General features: G+C 39.5%; 1 protein-coding gene across 1 annotated transcript; it reads left to right on the top strand.

Annotated features, from left to right (window-relative positions):
• Window positions 1–14497: 14497 nt before the first annotated feature.
• On the top strand, window positions 14498–19212 carry LOC119250761 (eukaryotic translation initiation factor 1A, X-chromosomal-like). Its single transcript, XM_037518376.2, has 4 exons — window positions 14498–14732; window positions 17657–17740; window positions 18414–18517; window positions 18749–19212. The coding sequence occupies exons 1-4, from the start codon at window positions 14717–14719 to the stop codon at window positions 18818–18820; spliced, it is 276 nt and encodes a 91-aa protein (XP_037374273.1). The 5' UTR covers window positions 14498–14716; the 3' UTR covers window positions 18821–19212.
• Window positions 19213–20669: the final 1457 nt, after the last annotated feature.

Raw genomic sequence — 20669 nt, 5'->3', positions numbered from 1 at the left:
CAACAGTCACCAAAGAATACGAAAAAATAGAGATTATATGAACATTTGTATGCAAACAAGGTCAACAACCTAAATAAGGTGGCTAGATTTTTCAAATTATATAATTATCTATACAGAAGAGGGAATAAATAGAAAACCTGAACATACAAAACACAAGGAAGAAAATTGAAAGTGGAATTAAAATTCTCCCAAAAAACAAAAGCACAGGAACAGATGGCCTCGAAAATTAGTTCTGGCAAACATTCAGAGAAAAACTACCTAAGCTGTTCAACACTTTTCAAAAAAATTGAGGAAGAAGGAATACTTTCATGCACACTTAATAAGGCCCAAATTATGTTAATTTAAAAAACACAGAAAATTTTAAATTAAATACAGTTAATTTAATCTTCCTAATGAACACATAAACAAATGAACAAATGTTGTCAATAAATTCTTCATAAATAAAACCCAACAATGCATTAAAAGTATGAAACAACACAACCAATGGGGATTTATACCAGGAATGCAGAGATGGCTCAGCATCTGAAAATTACACATCAACAAAAAGGGAAATAATATCATATGATCATATCAACTGATGCAGGAAAGTATATGAAAATATTCAGCATCATTTTAAACAACTGGGGCTTTATGGATCATAATTTCACATAATAAAAGTCATTCATGACAGAGACAGCCAGTATCCATTTTCAATGGTGAAAAACTAAGTTCTTTTGTTATGGAGCAACCCCGATATAAAACAGGTTGCCTGGCTGTGGGTCCTCACCCGCGCGCTTAAAAGGGATTTATTAATACTCCACTACAGGCACACACAAAAGGTTAATAAAAGGTTTATTTACAAGGGAAAGGGAATTAAGGAAATGTACAACTCAGGGAGAAAATAGGGAAATAAAGTCTTTCATGCGTCCTACCTGATCCGCTGACCTGGAAACCCAAAGGCACTCTCAGAGCTGGCCTAACACTGCGAGCTGGCGGGGAGCCAAAATGGGGGATCCCCTCCAAACACCACGTGTCCAGTTTTACCAAACCTGGCTGCCTAACCCCACCTTCAGTTTCCAGCAAACTTTTTTTTTGCTGGTGATGGGTTTTGGAGTTCCCATTGTCTTTTGGCTTTGGTCTGGAGTGGGGGATGGAGTCCACAAAGCCTGTATGGGATTAGCTTTAGGACAGACATCCTTTCCCCCTAACACTTTCACTAAGATTTGGTAGATTCAATCACCCAAAGCTAGATAAAGAAGAAATAGAACACCTAAACAGACCAATTACAAGCAGCGAAATTGAAATGGTAATCAAAAACCTCCCCAAAAACAAAAGCCCAGGACCTGATGGATTTACAAATGAATTCTACCAAACATTCAGAGACGAATTAGTGCCTATCCTTCACAAACTCTTCCAAAAAATTGAGAAGGAAGGGACAATACCAAACACGTTCTATGAAGCCAACATTACACTAATACCAAAACCAAACAAGGACAACACAAAAAAGGAAAACTACAGGCCAATCTCCCTAATGAACACTGATGCAAAAATCCTCAATAAAATTTTAGCTATCAGAATCCAACAATGCATCCATAAGATAATTCACCACGACCAAGTAGGATTCATTCCAGGGACACAAGGATGGTTTAACATCCGAAAATCAATCAACGTTATCCAACACATCAACAAAAAGAAATATAAAAACCATATGATAATATCAATAGATGCTGAGAAAGCTTTCGACAAAGTGCAACACCCATTCATGATAAAAGCCCTTGAAATTCTTGGGATACAAGGAACATACCTCAACATCATAAAGGCCATCTATGACAAGCCAACAGCCAGTATCATTCTCAATGGTGAAAAGCTGAAAGCAATTCCATTAAGATCTGGAACAAGACAAGGATGTCCACTCTCACCACTGCTCTTCAATATAATACTGGAAGTTCTAGCCAGAGCAATAAGACAAGAGAAAGACATCCAGGGAATCCAAATAGGAAAAGAAGAAGTCAAACTATCACTATTTGCAGATGATATGATAATATACATAGAGAACCCCAAAAACTCCACAGAAAAACTAATTCAACTCATCAATCAATTCAGTAAAGTGGCAGGATACAAAATCAACACGCAAAAGTCAGTAGCCTTCCTATACACAAACAATAAATCTGAAGAAGAAGAAATCAAAAAAACCATCCCTTTTTTTATCGAAACAAAAAAAATCAAATATTTGGGAATAAATCTAACAAAAGAGGTAAAGGACCTATACAAAGAAAACTATAAAACACTGTTAAAAGAAATAGAAGAAGACACAAAGAAATGGAAAGACATACCCTGCTCATGGATTGGAAGAATAAACATTATTAAAATGGCCATCCTTCCAAAAGCAATATACAGATTCAATGCTATTCCAATCAAAATTTCAATGTCATTCTTCAAAGAAATAGAACAATTATTGATGAAATTCATATGGAATCACAAAAAACCCCGAATAGCCAAAGCTCTCCTGAAAAAAAAAGAAGGGAATGGAGGCATCACACTCCCAGACTTCAAACTCTACTACAAAGCCATAATCATCAAAACTGCATGGTATTAGAACAAGAACAGACATACAGACCAATGGAATCGAATAGAAAATCCAGAGATAAACCCACAGATTTATGGTCAACTAATCTTTGACAAAGAAGCAAAGACTATGCATTGGAGCAAAGAAAGTTTGTTCAATAAATGGTGCTGGGAAAACTGGGTCGCTACATGCAAAAGAATGAAGCTTGACCACTACCTCACACCATACACAAAAATCAACTCAAAATGGATTAAAGAACTAGACATAAGATCTGAAACCATAAAATATATAGAAGGAAATATAGGCGAAACACTACGTGATTTGCACATCAAAGACATCTTAACAGACACATCACCCAAAGCAGTGATAGTGAAGGCGAAGATAAACAGCTGGGACTACATCAAATTAAAGAGCTTCTGCACAGCAAAAGAGACAATAACAAAAACAAAGAGAAACCCCACCAACTGGGAGAACATTTTTGCACCCAACACTAATGATAAAGGACTGATCACAAAAATCTACAAAGAGCTGATGAGACTTAACAACAACAAAGAAAAGAATCCAGTCAAAAAATGGGCAGAAGAGCTAAAAAGAAACTTCTCTGAAGAGGAAATGCAAATGGCCAACAGGCATATGAAAAAATGTTCAACATCACTTGTCATCAGGGAAATGCAAATCAAAACTACCATGAGATACCATCTTACACCAGTGAGAATGGCACATATTAAAAAAACTAGCAACAACAAATGTTGGCGAGGGTGTGGAGAAAAAGGAACTCTTCTGCACTGTTGGTGGGAGTGCAAACTGGTCCAACCACTGTGGAGAGCTGTGTGGAGATTTCTGGACCTACTAAACATAGAGCTTCCATATGATCCAGCAATTCCACTCCTAGGTATTTACCCAAAGGACACAGAAATATCAATTCCAAAGAACACCTGCACCCCTATGTTTATAGCAGCACTGTTTACAATAGCTAAGCTTTGGAAACAACCCAAATGCCCAAAAATAGATGACTGGATCAAGAAGATGTGGTACATATATACCATGGAATATTACTCAGCATTCAAAAAAGATAAACACATGCAATTTGCAGCAACATGGATGGCACTGGAAGGGATCATGCTCAGCGAAATAAGCCAAAAAGAAAAAGAAAAATACCGGATGGTCTCACTCATAGCAGGAATCTAGAAAACTTAAATAAGGGACCAGGAAAACGAATAACTATAAGAAAGTGAAAATCAAAATCAACAAAAAACTACGAACCAGAGACACTTTTAGGGGGCGGGGGTGGGAGGGGAGGGATTGGGGTCAGAATGGGGGGGGCTGCAATTGTATGGGGAATATAAAAATAAAATTTATTATTAAAAAAAAAAAAAGATTTGGTAGATGACAGATGTCACTCTTCATACTATTATTTAACATAATATGTGAAGTCCTAGCTAGAGCAATTGCTCTTGGAAAAACTATTAAAGGAATCCAAAATTAGGAAATAACTAAAGTTATTAATACTTGTATATGATATGGTAATATACATAGAGAAGCCCAAAGACTCCATGGAAGAACTAAAACAATAAGCAAGTGGAGCAAAGTTGAAGTTTACAAAATCAACATATGAAAATCAACGACCTTCCTATATACAAATAATGATCTGGTTATAGAAAAAAGTTAGATAGCTATCCTATTTACAATTATACTCCTCCAAAATTAAATACTTTAGAATAAACCTAATAAAGGCAAGTAAAACTGTATAAGATTATTAAAAGAAATAGAAGGGACAGAGAAATGGAAATATATCTTTGCTAATTGGTAAGATGAAACAACATTGTCAAAATGACCACCCTACCTGAAATTATTTATGGATTTAATGCAATCCCAATAAGAATACCAATGGCATTCTTCAAAGAAATATAACAAGAAATACTGAAATTGGTATGGTGCAGCAACAAAAAAACCCATATGGCCCATATTGTCTTAGATAAAAGGGGGAGAGGGAAAATGGAAGTATCACATTTCTGGACTACAAGCTACATTATAAGGCCATAATCTTTAAAACTGCATGGTACTGCATACACAGACCAGTGGAATAGAATTTGAGAGTCCAGAAATAAAATCATACATTTATGGACAACTAATATACAACATAGGTACAAAGTATTGATACTGGAATTGTCAGGCCTAGTCTCCCAGCCAGGAACGGATTCCAGGCTGCAGGGCAGTGCTGAGCCCCAGCCGCTAGACCCCCCAGGGGTTGGTGTCTCACAACCCCAGCAGGAACTTCCAGACACTCAGGCAAGCAAGGGAGAAGCGCAGGTTTGTTTAGAAGAAAAAAAGTTTATTGAGGAGAAAAAGAGCAGCCACATACAAAAGAATGAAATCAGACTATTGTTTTACACCATACATGAAAATCAACTAAAAATGGATTAAAGATTTTGATATAAGTCCTGAAACCATAAAATACATAAGAAAACCTAGGCAAAACACTGCATGACATACATTTCAGAAACATCTTTACAGATTCATCTCCAGCAGCAAGAAAAACATTGGAGAATGTTAACTACTGGGACTATATAAAACTAAAAATGTTCTATACATCAAGAAAGAGAGACCAAAACAAAGAGACAATATGGGAAGCCATGCTACTCACGTCATCTTGTTAGGAGGAAAAGGATACCCTATAACAGTCTGACAAAAGTCCAGGCAGGGGGCAGATTTCTGAAAAATCAGGAATCTCGTTAGCTGACTCCAAGATTCTCCTCATTTGTTTATGGTTAGTTTCTACCATTGCTGAAATACACAATTAAAAGTAAAACTGAAAATACTGAGCAATCACTGAATAACCAGTTTGATGACAAATGGCACTGCATGATACAAATATCACATTTTTTAATAAAATTATTAGTTATCTGCCAAGAGGCAGCAATTCAACATTTGGCCTTACATTAACAAGTAAAAAACTTCTGGAAACAAAAGTCTGTAAATATCCCTCAACCAAGTCTTTGATATGGAGATGTGGTCTTTTGAGACAAGGGCTAACTGGAGAAGGAAATTCTTTTACCTTAAAGTTAAAAATAGCAGTTGGGTGGCAGATGGGAGCCATGCTCCAAGTATAAGAAAATTCCTGATAAGCCAGGAGGTGCCATAGGTGACTCCTGCTAAATTCTTCCTGTTTGTTTAGGGCTAATTTCCCTGGATGTGATAATTGGTATGGTAGCTCTTAGAGTATGCATTCAAGAATAAGTCAAAAGCAATTTTGTGACTGGCTGAGCTAGTAACCACCACAGTACAGAAATAGTCAATGTTACTGTAACAGGGGGGTCCCCAGGAAAGGGGAAGATTCCAAGTTTCCTGCCCCACCAAGTGGAGGGTGGAGCTGAGTAGGAAGAGAAGAAGCTGCAGAGGAGACTGAGGAAGGAAGGAAGCAGGATGGAGCCAGAAGAGATCTGGAGCCGAGACACACGTGAAGACACTGTGCTGCCTTTGGTCGTGGACTGGCTGACACCAATGTGGGTGAGAGACGTGTGGGGAGTTGACAAAGGCAGTTTTTGTCTTGATTTTGATTTTGCTTTTTTCCCTCCAGACTTGTTTGGTTGTTTCTGATGTTTTTCTGTGGGTCCCACTGGAAGATGCTTTAGACCTGTGGCAGGCTTTGGGGCCTTGCTCTGGGCCAATCCTGCTTGGGTGGACTTTTACCCACAAGGGGATGGGTGACTTTGGGTGCTTGATTTAGAAACTATATTCTTTGCCTTTTCTGTATTGTGTCCCAATTGTATTAAAGTTCCTTCCCATTAAAGTCTCATGTTTTGTGTTGATGTGGCAGATGGCAGTACCCATTTAGAATAGGCAGGTTTACAGGGTTTGGGCTGCTCCTCTCCCTGCCCTGTAACATTACAACTACTGATATGTCACATATCGACCATTTTTGAGAATCAAAGGCTATAACCATCTCCGCCCCTGCACTTGATGAAATATTCGTAGTTCCTTAAAACAACAACCAGCAATCTATGGATAAGGAAATTGTCCCTTGATCTTAAAGTTATATACGGAAACTAGGCTGACTAGATAAAGTAGAGGAGTAATAGGTAGAAAACTTTGTTTAGATCAGGAGAATTCCTCCCTTAATCGAGAGCTAGGGCCTAGGGAAGAGTCAATGCGGCTTGCCTGGCATTAACGCCCTCCAGACCCTTGGTTCCTTAATATCAAATAAATATAAAAACAATAAACTATAGATGATGACTTCTATATAAAAGCCTTCTGTTTTTTACTTTAATCAATTAGTTGTATGTTACTCTAAACTTTATAGGTTAATTAAAAAAACCCTTTGTTTCCCCTCCCACAGGTAACTTCCTGCTCTTTGTTTCCCCTAGCCCTTGGTTAATCCTTTACTATGGCAAACATAGAAATATTAGTTACAGTTACATAAGCCTTTTGCTAGTAATAAAATGACTGGTTGTTTAAGGTAAATGACTATTCTAAGAACACTTTTGTTTAGCAAATGTGCCTTCTTTAAATCAAAAAATAATAAATATCACGACCTCTGCAGGAGGGCAAATAAACCCTTGGCTATTCCTGAGAAAGATGTCATTGTTATCTTCCTACCCTAATGCATATGCTTATGCATTCTCCCAGTTTGCGTGAAATAAATAAATAAAGGGCTGCTGAGACCTGATGATGCCTGCACCCTTACCAAGTGTCTGCGTCTCCTCATTCCCCTTCCCCCATCCCTCATGATTTCACAGACGCCATCCCATCCTTCAGGAACCCCTGTCACCCAGACTGCTGCGGCTGGCTAGCAACAAGACACCCCACTGATAGGGAGAAAAAATTTTTATACCATACATCTGATAAGGATTGATATCAATATCTACAAAGAACTTAGAGAATTCAACTGAAAGAAAACAAAAACCCAATCACAAAATGAACAGAAGACCTAAATATGGACATTGAAAGAAGACATGCAAAAGGCCAACAGACATATGAAAAATATTCATCAGTTATCATCAGGGAAATGCAAATCAAAATCACAATAAAGCATTTCCACATGCCTGTGAGAATGGCCCATGTCACAAAATATTTTTTAAAGCCTGAATCAAAAAGTGCTGGCTAGGGTGTCGAAAAAAAGAACCCTCCTATATTATATGTGGGAATGTAGACTGGTCTATTCCTGTCCCTATGGAAAGCTGTGTGGATATTCTCCAAAAGACACAAAAATGGGGACCTCCCTGTTGGCCTTGCAATGAAGTCTCAGCACTATCATTGCTGTCCTGAGTTAGATCCCTAAGCAGGATGCTGACTCACATGATGCAGCAGACATCTCCTGTGTTGTCTGCTGCTCCTCTTAGCAGTGTAGATCCACCTAGTCTGCTCCTTGGTGTGCCCAAGATCAGCAGACTCGGCAAGCATAGCCTCCAAGAACCCAAAGACAGCCGATGCAAACACAAAAGGGATCTTATTGCAGACTCGAGTCCGGGCTCACAGCACCTACCAATGCAGCGGCACAAATCGAGAGACCTGAACAAAGGGAACAGGGATCTTATATAGGGTTACAAGCAGATTTTTAAAAATTAAATCATGTTGGCAGCCATTCATTGGTTACACAGGTGCATTTCCTAACAACGGTGGGTGCACAGTTTCAGTTTTTGAGCTGATTGGTCACATCGAGATGCAGCTCTATTTTATGGCTAGTTTGACCCCATTAGTGGCCCAAATTGCTCAGCTCTGCTGGGGCTAGCCATCCGAGATAAGACCAGAGTGGGGTGGGGGTCGAAACCTTCTCTGGAATGCAGTCTTTCTCAGGACAGCAAAACCTAAAATTCTAAGATGGCAGTTACACACAAAAGACAAAGCAATGGCTAAGAATACTTATGCTTGGTTCTACACTCCTCATTTTATCTTTGGTGAACCCTTAACTGGCCCCACTTCACACCTCTGGCTGACACCCCAGTTCTTCATCACAAAAATTAAAAAAAAAAAAAGACTGAAAATAGATCTACCATAGGACCCAGCAATTTGACCCCTAGGAATCTACCTAAAGAGCAAAAAAAGGTTAGCCAGTTCAAAAGGTAACCTGTACTCCTATGATTACAGCAGCACTATTGACAATAGCCAAGCTATGGAAACCTAAATGTTCCAGAACAGATGAATGTATCAAGAAGATGTAGTCTATGGAATGTAGTCAATGGAATACTACTGCATGCTCAAAAAGATGAACTCATGCCATTTGAGGCAACATGGATGGAGCTGGGACAGATTATTCTAAGTGAAATGAGCCAGAGGAGAAAGATAAATACTGGACTGTTTCACTTAAATGTGAAATTTAGACAAACCAAAGAAAGAATCAGCTAAAGACAAACTGTAAGACTGACCCTTGAAAGCAGTCCGTATATCTGAGACATTCAGTAGGGGAGGAAAAGAGTGTAAAATGGGAGGTAGGGGAAGACAGAGCTATGGAATATGGTAGAGGACTATGGGTATAATGGTGATGACAAAATTATGGTCAATAGGACTGAGAAATCCTATCTTGTGAAAAAAACAAGCAAGGTTGTTAAAAATTTTAAAGAAGGCCTCCTGGTGGTGCAGCAGTGGAGCGCTGGGTTGCAAAGCTGCCCGCAGCCTCTGCAGCGCCGGTTCCATCCCCGGCTGCTCCCCCCCCCCCCACCAGAGGAGGGTCCCACATGGCACGCAGACCTCTCCTGCCACCTGCTGCTCCCCTCAGCAGTGTACTTCGGTCCTTCTGCCTGCTCTGCTCCCCGCTCTGGCTCTGGTGAATTTTCTCACCCTCCCGTGCTTCTGACTACCCAGTGCTTGTATAAATAAATAAGTAAATCTTTAAAAAAAAATTAAAAGAAATTTAAGGAGAAAAAATTATTTCAAACTTGCTTTAGGAGAAGGCTTATGCAATGCTTTGGGAGAAATGTATATTAAACAAATATAGGAGTATTTATTAAATATCACTTTCTGAAAGCATAGCCTAAGTTATACTGATTAAAAATTGTTTTTATGAATAAACAAAATTACAGACCATGTATGGTGCCACAGTGCATTCTGTGCATTCCATAGATGCCTGGGTGGTCTTTCAGAGAACTAACATGCTGCTCCTGAGCAGGATCATATCCAGGCAAAAGTGACCCAAGTTTACAAATATACAAGCAGGTGATGGACAACAGGTTGGGTAGCAACAGCTGCAGCACAGCCCTAGCTCTCTGAGGGGTTGGTAATTGTAAACATGATTTGTCAACAGAGCAAACGCAATGAGGGGCAGGAATCTGTGGATAAGCTTATGTACTGCTCCTCCACTAGAATATCTTCTCTTTCATTTTGTAACAGGATAATACCCATAGAAAGGCAAGGGTTGATGTTCCCTGCCCCACTCCAAGGAAGGGTAGAACTGAGCAAGGAGAACCTAGGGAAAACTGGGAGATGGAAAGAAGAATGCAAAGTGGAGGAGACCTGGAGGAGGCCTGTTGAGCAGAGACATGTGAAGAAGCCACTCTGGCAGCTCAGCCTTGTATTTGCCACAGGGATTGTAGGACATGGAAGGTACACTTGGAAGAGACAGAGACAGAGGCGTGGGTGAGGGACCTGTGGGTAGGTGACAGTGGCAGCCTTTGTCTTGACTTGGAATTTGATTTTGCTCTTTTCCATCTAGACTAGCCTGACCTCTCTTGCCCCTTTCCTGTGGGTCCCCACTCCCCAACCCCCAAAAAGAGCCTTAGACATGTGGCATGATTTTTAGCCTCATTGATTCTGCTTTGGGCAAACCCTAGGCATTTACCAACAGGCAATGCAGGACTTTTGTGTGTTTAACTGGAAATTATTTTAACTTATTCTTTTAGTTCTCTTTCTTGCTTATCACACTAATTGATTTAAAGTTCTTTTTAATTGACAGTCTTACTAAAAGGACTTTTTTTTGAAGTAGAAGTGTGGGTTTGGGATTTCTGGTGTGCTCCTCAATCTAACACTTTCCGATTGACTTTCAGTGAGTTCTTTCTTCCAAAATTAGTGTAACTTGCAGCTTATTGATTTTACTTTTCTTTTCAATGAACCATCTGTAGCTTTACTGATTTTTTCAAAAATTTTCTACTTTCCATTTCTTTTACTTTCTAATTTCTATTATTTCTTTTTTTCTTTAATTTGGCCTCAGTTTATTTCTCCACTTTTAGTTATTTGATGCTATTCACAATGGCTCCTACTGGGTGAGTGAGCTAAGGGGTCTAGATGAATAGGTTTTGTATCACCTTCCACTGATTTTTTTCTCCCCAACTTGGAAAGTGAACTCTCCAAGTTCACTAGGTGGGGGTGGAGGGAAGGTCTGGCCTGTGCTAAATTCCTCTGTAGAGGCAGAATGATCACAGAGCAGGTTTTCTGTGATCCAAGCAGACCTGGTAAAGGAGAAGCCTGGAGCCTTTGGTAGCGTTCTTTGGCTTTTATTGAGTGTTTACATGCAGGGGAACCCAAGAGGCCATGAAGCCTTCAAGCCCCCAGCAACTCTTCACTCTGGGCTTCTTACTCTCCTTCTTTCTCCTGCCTGTTCTCCTGCTGCTGCTTCTTTCCTATCTCTATACTCCCATGGCCCACATAAGGAAACAACACAGCTTACAACAATGTAACAACTGCAGATGCCCCATCAGGCATGGCAATCCTAATGGTGGGAGGGCAGAAAAGCCTGAAAACCGTTTACCCTATGCTGTTCTACCTCACTACCTCTCACCTGTTGGTCTGTTGCACTTTAAACTTACATTAAAACTGTACATTAAAACTGTGTTTCCTGCTTTGCAAAGTGCAGCAAAAGGCTTCATATTTCTTTCAAAACTATCTTTGCTCCTGCATTAGTTAGCATATGTTCTCATCACAATAAAAGAACTATGTGAAAAGACATGTCAGGTTAGCCAAAGTACCTCCTTTTAGCGACTTTAAACTACAACAGTTAAGTTAAACAAAGCTTAATGAAAAGTCAAGCATTCTTTTCCCTCACTTTACTCCTTCTCCACCGTGTGCTTTACTCTCCAAGTTCACTCTCTGAGCCTCCCTATAGTACTATAGACAGTACTAAAAGTATTATCTAACAAAACTCTCTGTGCCCCTTAGTGGGTAGTAATAGCAAAGATAAACATCTGCTGGTAGCTAAGGGCTGTTACCACTCTTTGCAGAAGATAAACCCTGTAATTTATACTACCTATATTTCCAGGTGCTTTTGCAGACCTGGGAACGGGAAGACAGACTGTCATTGCCTTCATCTCCCACAATTCTTAATATTTCTTCTCCCATAATCAAAGCACCCCACCATTTGGGAAAGCTGAATTCTCAGCTTCAGCTAAAATTCCTTGTTGACTCCCTCAGTGATTGTGGGGGTTTTAGCTCATTTAGTGGAGCTAAAACTCTATCATTTGCTCAGTTGAACAATGGTGTGAAACAAAGTAAATAAGAAGGGAAGCCACTATTGTTGCTGTGGAAACCAGGCACAAGCCTAACAGGGAGCTCCTGAGAGTATTCAGGAGTGTGGTAATGATAAGGGGATAAGAAGAGGTAAGAGACCAATATCTACTATAGGAATCTGCATGTATACACATAGCACAGGTGCGTACAAACACATTGTGATTAATAATGTTTTCTTTCAACTAAAAAACTCTTGTGGTGAAGCGGGACCCCTGCCCCAGTGACCCGCTGGGGAAATGGTGTTTTTCCCAGGCCCAGGAAAACATGACACTCTTGGGTTGACCAAGGAGGTGATAAAAAACTATGGGAGTATAAGGAAGATCAGGGCACCAAACATGATGGGCTATTTCTGTGGGAAGTTCACTATGGTTAACAGCGTTTGTTTAGTTTGCCAGAGAAAGGCTGCCTAGAGATGAAAGAGTAGAAAGGGCTTTGGGGGTAAATACCCTCATTTTGATCACTGATCACATGTTTAATCTCTGGTTTTCAAAAACAAAATGCATATTATAGATTTAATTTGTGTCTCTGTTCAATTGACTTCAAGAAATTACAGGCAGCGCAATCCCAGGATTTTTGCCTTACAGTAGCAGGACAAACAGAAGCAGACAGGACACCTCTGAAATGGACGGGCCAATGAAAGCGGTTGCCTCACCAGAAAACCATCAGCAGAGACCAAATGCCTTAGTCTTAAGAAGCCCAGGAAAACAGGTTATAAAAGGGAGTCCGTGCAGACCTGTGCTATCTTTACTACCTGCTCCCTGGTAAATAAATTCCACTTTCGTATTCTGCACTGTGTCAGGTGAATTCTTTCATGTCGTGTGGTCTCCTCAAGCATCCTGAGTCATCATTATATTCCACTAGTGCAATGACTTCCTCATATAATAAACTGCTTTCTAGAGGTTCAGAGTTTGGCTTTCCAAGCAGTAATAAACACCTGGTTTGGCTATTTGCATTAGGTGATGCTAGTAGGTAATCATATTGTAACATGGGGGTTCCGAAGAAAGGGGGAGGTTCCAGGTTCCCTGCCCCACCCAAAAGGAGGGTAGAGCTAAGCAGAGAGAAGAGGCTGCAGAGGAGACTGAGGAAGGAAGGAAGCAGGGTGGAGCCAGGAGACCTGGAGGAGGCGCGTGGAGACTAGAGACGAGGGGAGAAACTGTGCTTGTCTTCTGGTCCTAGACTGGGTGACACAGATGTAGGTGAGACCCGTGGGGAGGTGACAATGGCAGCTTTTATCTTGATTTTGATTTTGCTGTTTTTCTCCCAAAGTTGTGTGTTTGTGACCCTTTTCTGTGGGTCCCTACTGGAAGGTGCTTCTGACTTGTGGTAGCTTTTTTTTAAAAGATATATTTATTTATTTATACAAGCACTGGGTACAGTCAGAAGCGCGGGAGGGCGAGAGAATCCACCAGAGCCAGAGCAGGGAGCAGAGCAGGCAGAAGGACCGAAGTACACTGCTGAGGGGAGCAGCGGGCGGCAGGAGAGGTCTGCGCGCCATGCGGGACCCTCCTCTGGTGGCCGGGGAGCAGCCGGGGATCGAACCAGCGTTGCGGAGGCTGCAGGCAGCTTCGCAACCCAGCGCTCAACCGCTGCGCCACCGGGGAGGCCCTCTGTTTATTTTTTTAAAGATTTGTTTATTTATACAAGAACCCGGGTACAGGTCAGAAGTGGGAGAGGGTGAGAGGATTCACCAGAGACAGAGTGGGGAACAGAACAGGCAGACTGATGAAATACACTGCTGAGGGGAGCAGCGGGGAGACAGGAGAGGTCTGCGCAGCATGTGGGACCCTTGCCAGCGGCTGGGGAGAACCAGCGCTGCAGAGGCTGCGGGCAGCTTCACAACCTAGTGCTCAACCGCTGCGCCACCGGGGAGGCCTTGTGGTAGGTTTTGACCGTTGTTGTGGGCTAACGCAGCTTGGGTGGGCTTTTACCCACAAGGGGTTGGGTGACTTTGGGTGGTTGATTTAGAAATTATGTTGTTTTCCTGTATGGTTTGCTAGTTGTGTTAAAGTTACTTCTCACTGAAGTCTCATTTGTTTTGTGTTGATGCGGCGATGGCAGAACCTATTTAGGGCAGGCAGGTTTGTGGTGTGTGGGGTGCCCCTCTGAATGTCCTCTAACAGTGTCACTACAGACACATACAGACAGTCACATCAAATTAACACAGTGTAAATTTTAAAGTCACACGTTACACTATTATGAGTAAGGAAACGATATAATTGCTAATAAAGTCTCGTTTATTAGGAAACAGCCTATAGCTGTTCAGTAGTTTCAGACCGTAGTGGTATACGCAATTTACTTTCAGTAGACTCTTAAGACTTTGTCCATGTGCCCATGTGACTCCTGCGTGTTCAATCCAGATGTCGATCAGCCACTTTGGGCTCCTAAGCTTCCTACTGTAAGCTACCAGGGAGGTGCGGAAGGTAGAGGTAAATGGGGAAGGAAGGGGTGGGGCGTGGAGGGGTAATCTGTGGGCTACGCATGCGCTTTGGGAGGAGGGTGGGGCGACAGTTGGTGGTGGGAGGAGGAGCAGGCCGTTTTCCGGCGGAAATCGTACGTATAGCATTGTCTCATACTATAGAAACTCGCAGATCTCGTTTGAGTTTACTCGCGATATTGGCTACCTCACATGGCTGGAAATTACTTTGTTCTCTATGTGTTGTAACAAGAGTACGAGTTGCCTCGCCGCCGCCACCACTGAAGGACTTAGGGGAATTTGAAAGGTCGAGGCCGGTCGCCGCCATGCCCAAGAATAAAGGTACTGCTTCCCGGGACCCCGGAATCATGGCTCCGCTTCGCTTGCGGCCGGGCGATCCGAACACGGTTCGGTTTCGAGAGCGGAGCCGGGAAATTAGTCTGCTCTCCAACATGGCACATTGGGGTGGCGCGGACGCCATTTTTTTTACGGCCTCCTGCGAGACAATGTGGGCTCCGTGTCAGGCGTGGGGGGAGACCTCTCCGGGGCTTCTCAGACTTAGCAATTTGGACGCATTTTACCTTTTCGAGTTAGGGGAGTTACGCTGCTTTGAAAGTTAATTTTCAAACGGTGCTGCCCGTTTTAGTGACCCTGTTCTTAGTGTTTACATTCCCCTTTGATAAAACTACAACGGAAACTTCGATACATATTTACGGTTAGCTTTGTGTATTTTTTTCCTCGCTCTTCACAAGCCGTTCTCTCCAGAGGATCATCACTGTTTACCTTTCAGTCCCACTTTGTTAGTAACTAAGAAATACAATTTTTCGTCACTTTCCACCAAACAACTGGGCCACTCCAGTAGACAATTATCACCTTATTTTCAAGCCACCAGATTTCACTTTTCCTCATTACCCAGGAGTCTAAATGGAAACGTATGTCTATATCTTTAATACCATTAAACTTATTTCTTTGCATTTCAGTAGGGGCCCTAAAATACTTTCTTAATACTAACTGTCTGACTCTCACAGGTAAATCCACAACACATATAATTTCTTCAAGGAAGACATGACTTTTCAGTTTAGTTTTTAGAAATTTACCATGACAAAGTATTAGAATAACTTATTGTTTTGTTGTGTCCTAATTTTCAGTCTCATATTATTAAATATTTATTTATTTATTTATACAAGCACTGGGTACAGTCAGAAGCGCGGGAGGGTGAGAGAATTCACCAGAGCCAGAGCGGGGAGCAGAGCAGGCAGAAGGACCGAAGTACACTGCTGAGGGGAGCAGCGGGCGGCAGGAGAGGTCTGCGCGCCTCCTCCGGTGGCCGGGGAGCAGCCGGGGATCGAACCGGCGCTGCAGAGGCTGCGGGCAGCTTCGCAACCCAGTGGTCAACCGCTGCGCCACCGGGGAGGCCCTTCAGTCTCATTCTTTAATCAAGTTAATACAGATTATAATAAATGATACTAAAATGTGGTACCATTAGGATATAGCTAATTCTGGTAGATTAACAGCAAATGGTTTTTATACTTGAGACAAACCAAAAAGTGCAAGTAGTGCAATAAACTGAATTTAAGACACATGTGTACCTCTCTTAAATCAGTCTTTCTCTCTCAAACTTGTCTTTCTTTGTAGAAATAATTCCCATTCTTAATTCGTTGCGCTCACTGCCATGTATGCAAAAACCAAAAGTTTACTTTCTAGATTACTTGCAACTTTTTAACACTCTTCAACTTTAAGAACTGAGATTTACTGGGCAAATATCACTTTCATTTTTCTCAAAAATTTCCGTGTAGTGTTTGGTAAGGATTCAAATAAGGATAACTGATAACTTATGCCATATGTCAAGTAAGTTGCTTTTTGCTCTTTCTAATTCAGTTTCAGATTTCCTTTGTAAATTTTAGAATCCATCCTCATCAGAAAAAAGTTCCTGTCTGCATACTAAAGCGCATATTTGGGACGATATACTTCTACACTTTAAGGATACTGTTGTCTGTAATTTTAAAATTACCTTTTCTTTAGAAAGCTATAGGTGTCATTCTTGGATCATTCACTTGAAAAACTGCCAACTCTGATCTGTAACTGACAGTCAGCAGGGATGATTCTTCTGATAGAATTTATAGTTTATAAACATATGAACTTCTGGCATAATTAATTGCTTTATACTGGTAGGAAACAGAGACCATATTTCTAGAAAATTAGTTTACATATGTTCTAAGAATTCATAAGATGGTAATTCAGGTGAATCAAGAAATTGTAGAAGCCCACCTATCTTTTATAATACCATAGAGTGATGTGAGACTGCCTTGAGGTGGAGGACGCTTTCAAGAAAACAGATGTCTGTTTTTGTAGTGGCTAGCTGTACCTTTTTAATTATATTTCAGATAAGGACTTTTCAAACTTTTCTCACCGTTTCCTTACTACTACCACTTGTTTTGTTTCTCCTAGTTAAAGAAAGGACTGCTCTTGTATCTAGGCTCTGATTGGGAACATCTTGCTGTATAGAAAAGTACAATTCCTTAAATATGTAATAGAAGTTCTCAAAAAGAGATAAAGCTAGTATGTTATCAGTGAAAACTCAATAAATGCAGTTTCAAATTGTTAGTATGGTAAATTATGACAGATAGTTTCCTTTTTTATTGATGGAGTGTAAATTACATAGCTTATCAAAAACTTAAATAAGTGGACATAACACCTCTTATAGAAATTGGATTCCTTAAATTTATTCTCTGGAAATTGTGATTTCAGTGCAGCATTGTTTGCTAAGAGTGAATCATTAGAAATAACCAAATATAAGAATCTTAATGTATTCCAATTATTAAAAAGGTAATCTGAGTATATGATTATTGACAGAAAGAGACATTTTAGTCAAATTTTTGGAAGGTGTTAAATTATAGATGAGATTCATGGGAATCGTATTTTTGTTTGGACAGTATAGACAGTAAAATGCTAATAGATATCATTAGTAGGGAAATATTTTTCCTTTTTTTGTCATAAAAATGCAAATACACTGTCAAAGGAGGACAAGAGGTTAATAATGTTAATTTGGTAATACGCTAAAAGGGAAATTTTGCCAAATTATATACATGATGAGGTAGCAAATTGGGTAAATTAAATTTTTAAAATATAAATTAAAGCGTCTATAATGTTCTAATGGTATTTATCACTTTTTTCTGTAATTGATTTTATAAACAAATGAGTCTCAGTCTGTTTAGTTTGTAATATTTTTGCATGTATGGTTTTTTAATTTTTGTATTTTCAATTAGGTAAAGGAGGTAAAAATAGGCGCAGGGGTAAGAATGAGAATGAATCTGAGAAAAGAGAATTGGTGTTTAAAGAGGATGGGCAAGGTAAAACTTTTTTTTTTTAATATGAATTTCAGTTTTTAATATGAAAGATAATAGTCATAATTTTGAGCAGTTATCTCCAAGATTCTGATTTATTTTTTTCCTCATTTCAAATCCCCCAAACTTACAGTTTGTCTTTTAAATAACTATTGATAATACTGTCTGTGTCTGAGCGTATATGTTTTATGTTTGTATATGTATGGGGGTGGGAGAGAGAGGATTTATTGATGATATTTCTGGAAACCTAGGTTTCATTGTTTTGTAGGAGGAGCGTGATGTAACTGAGTGAATTTTAAGCTTAGAGCAATTTAAGTGTCATGAAAATTTCATACTCTGGTGTAGTGGTTAGTATTGTTAGGTTATTTAGGAGAATGTGAATGTATAGAATAAATTTTGAGAATTTGATTCTCCAATGTCACTACCTACAGTGTAGTAAGTTAAAATAAAAATGTAACTGAAAGGATCTATAGAAATTGCATAATATGTGGAGTATGTGTCACCTTGAAAGCCTCTTTAGGGTACAGTATTAACTCTTATTACTAATTGAGACTTTCTTTAGAAACAAATTATAGTTTTGATTTTGCAGTAAAAAGAAGTTACAAACACCTTGCTGTTAATTTCATTTATCTTTTAAGAAAAACTGAACAATATCATACTCTTAATTTCTCCCCCTCAGAGTATGCTCAGGTAATAAAAATGTTGGGAAATGGACGATTAGAAGCAATGTGTTTTGATGGTGTAAAGAGATTGTGTCATATCAGAGGAAAATTAAGGAAAAAGGTAGGTCTGATTTGTTTACTTCAATATAAAGTTTCCTTTTTAAAGAAGTCTCTTTTCTAGCAATTCATTGTTGTTCGTTCCTAGTGTACTGTAACTACATTTAACTAGATATAGTCTAGTTATGCAATGAAAAAAAAGTACCGAAATTTTGTGGGAAAAATGGTTTTTATGGTGCTCTTCATTATGTTAATTTAATTTTCATGTAATATGCAGATTCTTTTTTTTCTGTAGGTTTGGATAAATACGTCAGACATTATATTGGTTGGTTTACGAGATTACCAGGTAACAATTGCATACTCTTAAATTTGTACCTTTTTCTTGCATTTAGCATTTAATAAGTCATTAATGTTTAGAACATAAAATATTTGACCAATTCTAGCCTATTCTGCCTCCTGTTAATCAGTGTTTATTATGGGTCAGTTGTCATTGAGATTATGTTTTTCCTAATTTACACAGTTATTTGATGATACATATATTTTATGGGTATGTTTTTACAGGTTTGGATAAATACCATAGCCCATTCTGTCCTCATTCATCTTAAGGCCACTTATATTATAGGCATTGTGCTAGGTATTCCAGACTGTCTCATTCCCGAATACCAGTTTGTAAAGTATTATTGGAGGCTGATATTTTCACTGTTCTGTGGTGAAATGAGAAGATATCCAGGTATTGTATATTTCATGAAGCAAAATCGATGTCCTTTAAACTTTTTGTTCTAAAGTAAAAGTAATTGTGATCTTATTAGTGTTCAGGCTTGACAAAACAAAAATTTGTTATAATATCATGAATTATTATTTTCATTTTTAAATTTAAAGTTCTCAAAATCCAGTCCAGGAAACCACTATTGCAAGGAATACAGTTGAATAAGACAAGCTTTCCTGTATCCAGAAGATTGATAGATTGATACTGGAAGGATAAGAATGAGATGCACATTGTAACTTACTACTTTTATTTATTTGAACTCATCACCATGTGGTTAATTACATTGTCAGTGAAAAAAATATGGCTAATTTTATTGTTATTATAAAGTTTTTTATAGATATATTAGGTCTTGCAGGCTTACATTTCAGTTTTCTGAAATTTTTTTTCTCTCAGTTTAATGTATCTTAACAGCTAACTACTGAAGCAGCACACAAAATATAACCTGTTGAAAAACATGTGTCTGCATGTAGGACAACTCAGAAAAGTACAGTGAATGAATGAAATCTATAATAAAAACGTTACAAACATGATTTATTTGCTAGCGGTAAGAATTGGCTTGTTTTAGAGAAATCCAGATGTTAGGATTGTCCAAAAATATTTAATAGGTTATTTATAATTTTGAACTGTTGGTAATTGCTCTCTGAAACATTTTGACCTACACTTTATGCTTTATGTTCCCACATTTATATTATAAATTTATACACAAATGAAAATGGAAAAACTGGCAAAGTCTGCTCTCTGTCCCATTTTTCCACTTGCAGTCACACACTTAGATAGCATTTTACCCCCCATGGCGGGGGAGGAAGCTAATTCAGAACTGCCAATGACAGAAAGAAGAGAATTACTACTTTTTTTTTTTTTTGGCAAATGAAAGCAGCTTCTCCCAACAGGTGCAAGAAAGGAAGTGTTCAAATCAAAAGTTCAGTGACTTTTTGATAATGTGTAATTTCATGAAAGGTCACAGTACCAGGCCTGTAACAGTGGATACTTTTTGCCCCTGGGTGTAGAGAGAGCACTCTTGTAATTGGCTTCTGAAGCCATTGTGTGTTTTTTTTTTCTCCCCCAAAGATTCATTTATTCATATAAGAACTGGGGTACAGTCAGAGGCGCGGGAGGGTGAGAGAATTCACCAGAGACAGTGGGGAACAGAACAGGCAGACTGATGAAATACACTGCTGAGGGGAGCATCGGATGAGGCAGGAGAGGTCTGCTGTGCCATGTGGGTTTCTCCGGAATCAAACCCACATTGAAGAGGCTGTGGGCAGCTTCACAGCACGGCGCTTAACCTGCTGCACCACCAGGGAGGCCCTGAAGCTGTTGCTTTTTAAGTGCTACAATATTGGCTGACTTGTGGGCAGTTGGCTTTGTGTTAGCCATGGTATGAGGACAATTTTACTTAGCCCATTCTCCCTTGCTCCTTGAACACTCCTTACTTAGCTTTCATGTAATG

Source organism: Talpa occidentalis, unplaced genomic scaffold, assembly GCF_014898055.3.
Source record: "Talpa occidentalis isolate TD23 unplaced genomic scaffold, MPIMG_talOcc4v2.1 talOcc4.18, whole genome shotgun sequence".
Classification (NCBI taxonomy): Eukaryota; Metazoa; Chordata; class Mammalia; order Eulipotyphla; family Talpidae; genus Talpa; species Talpa occidentalis.
This window is presented reverse-complemented; position numbering and strand designations above follow the sequence as displayed.

Bases quoted from the DNA above. Each gene is read 5' to 3' on its own strand.
- LOC119250761 (XM_037518376.2), top strand. The intron at 17,741-18,413 runs GTAAAACTTTTT...TCTCCCCCTCAG, and splicing joins GTTTAAAGAGGATGGGCAAG to AGTATGCTCAGGTAATAAAA. The intron at 18,518-18,748 runs GTAGGTCTGATT...TTTTTTCTGTAG, and splicing joins GAGGAAAATTAAGGAAAAAG to GTTTGGATAAATACGTCAGA.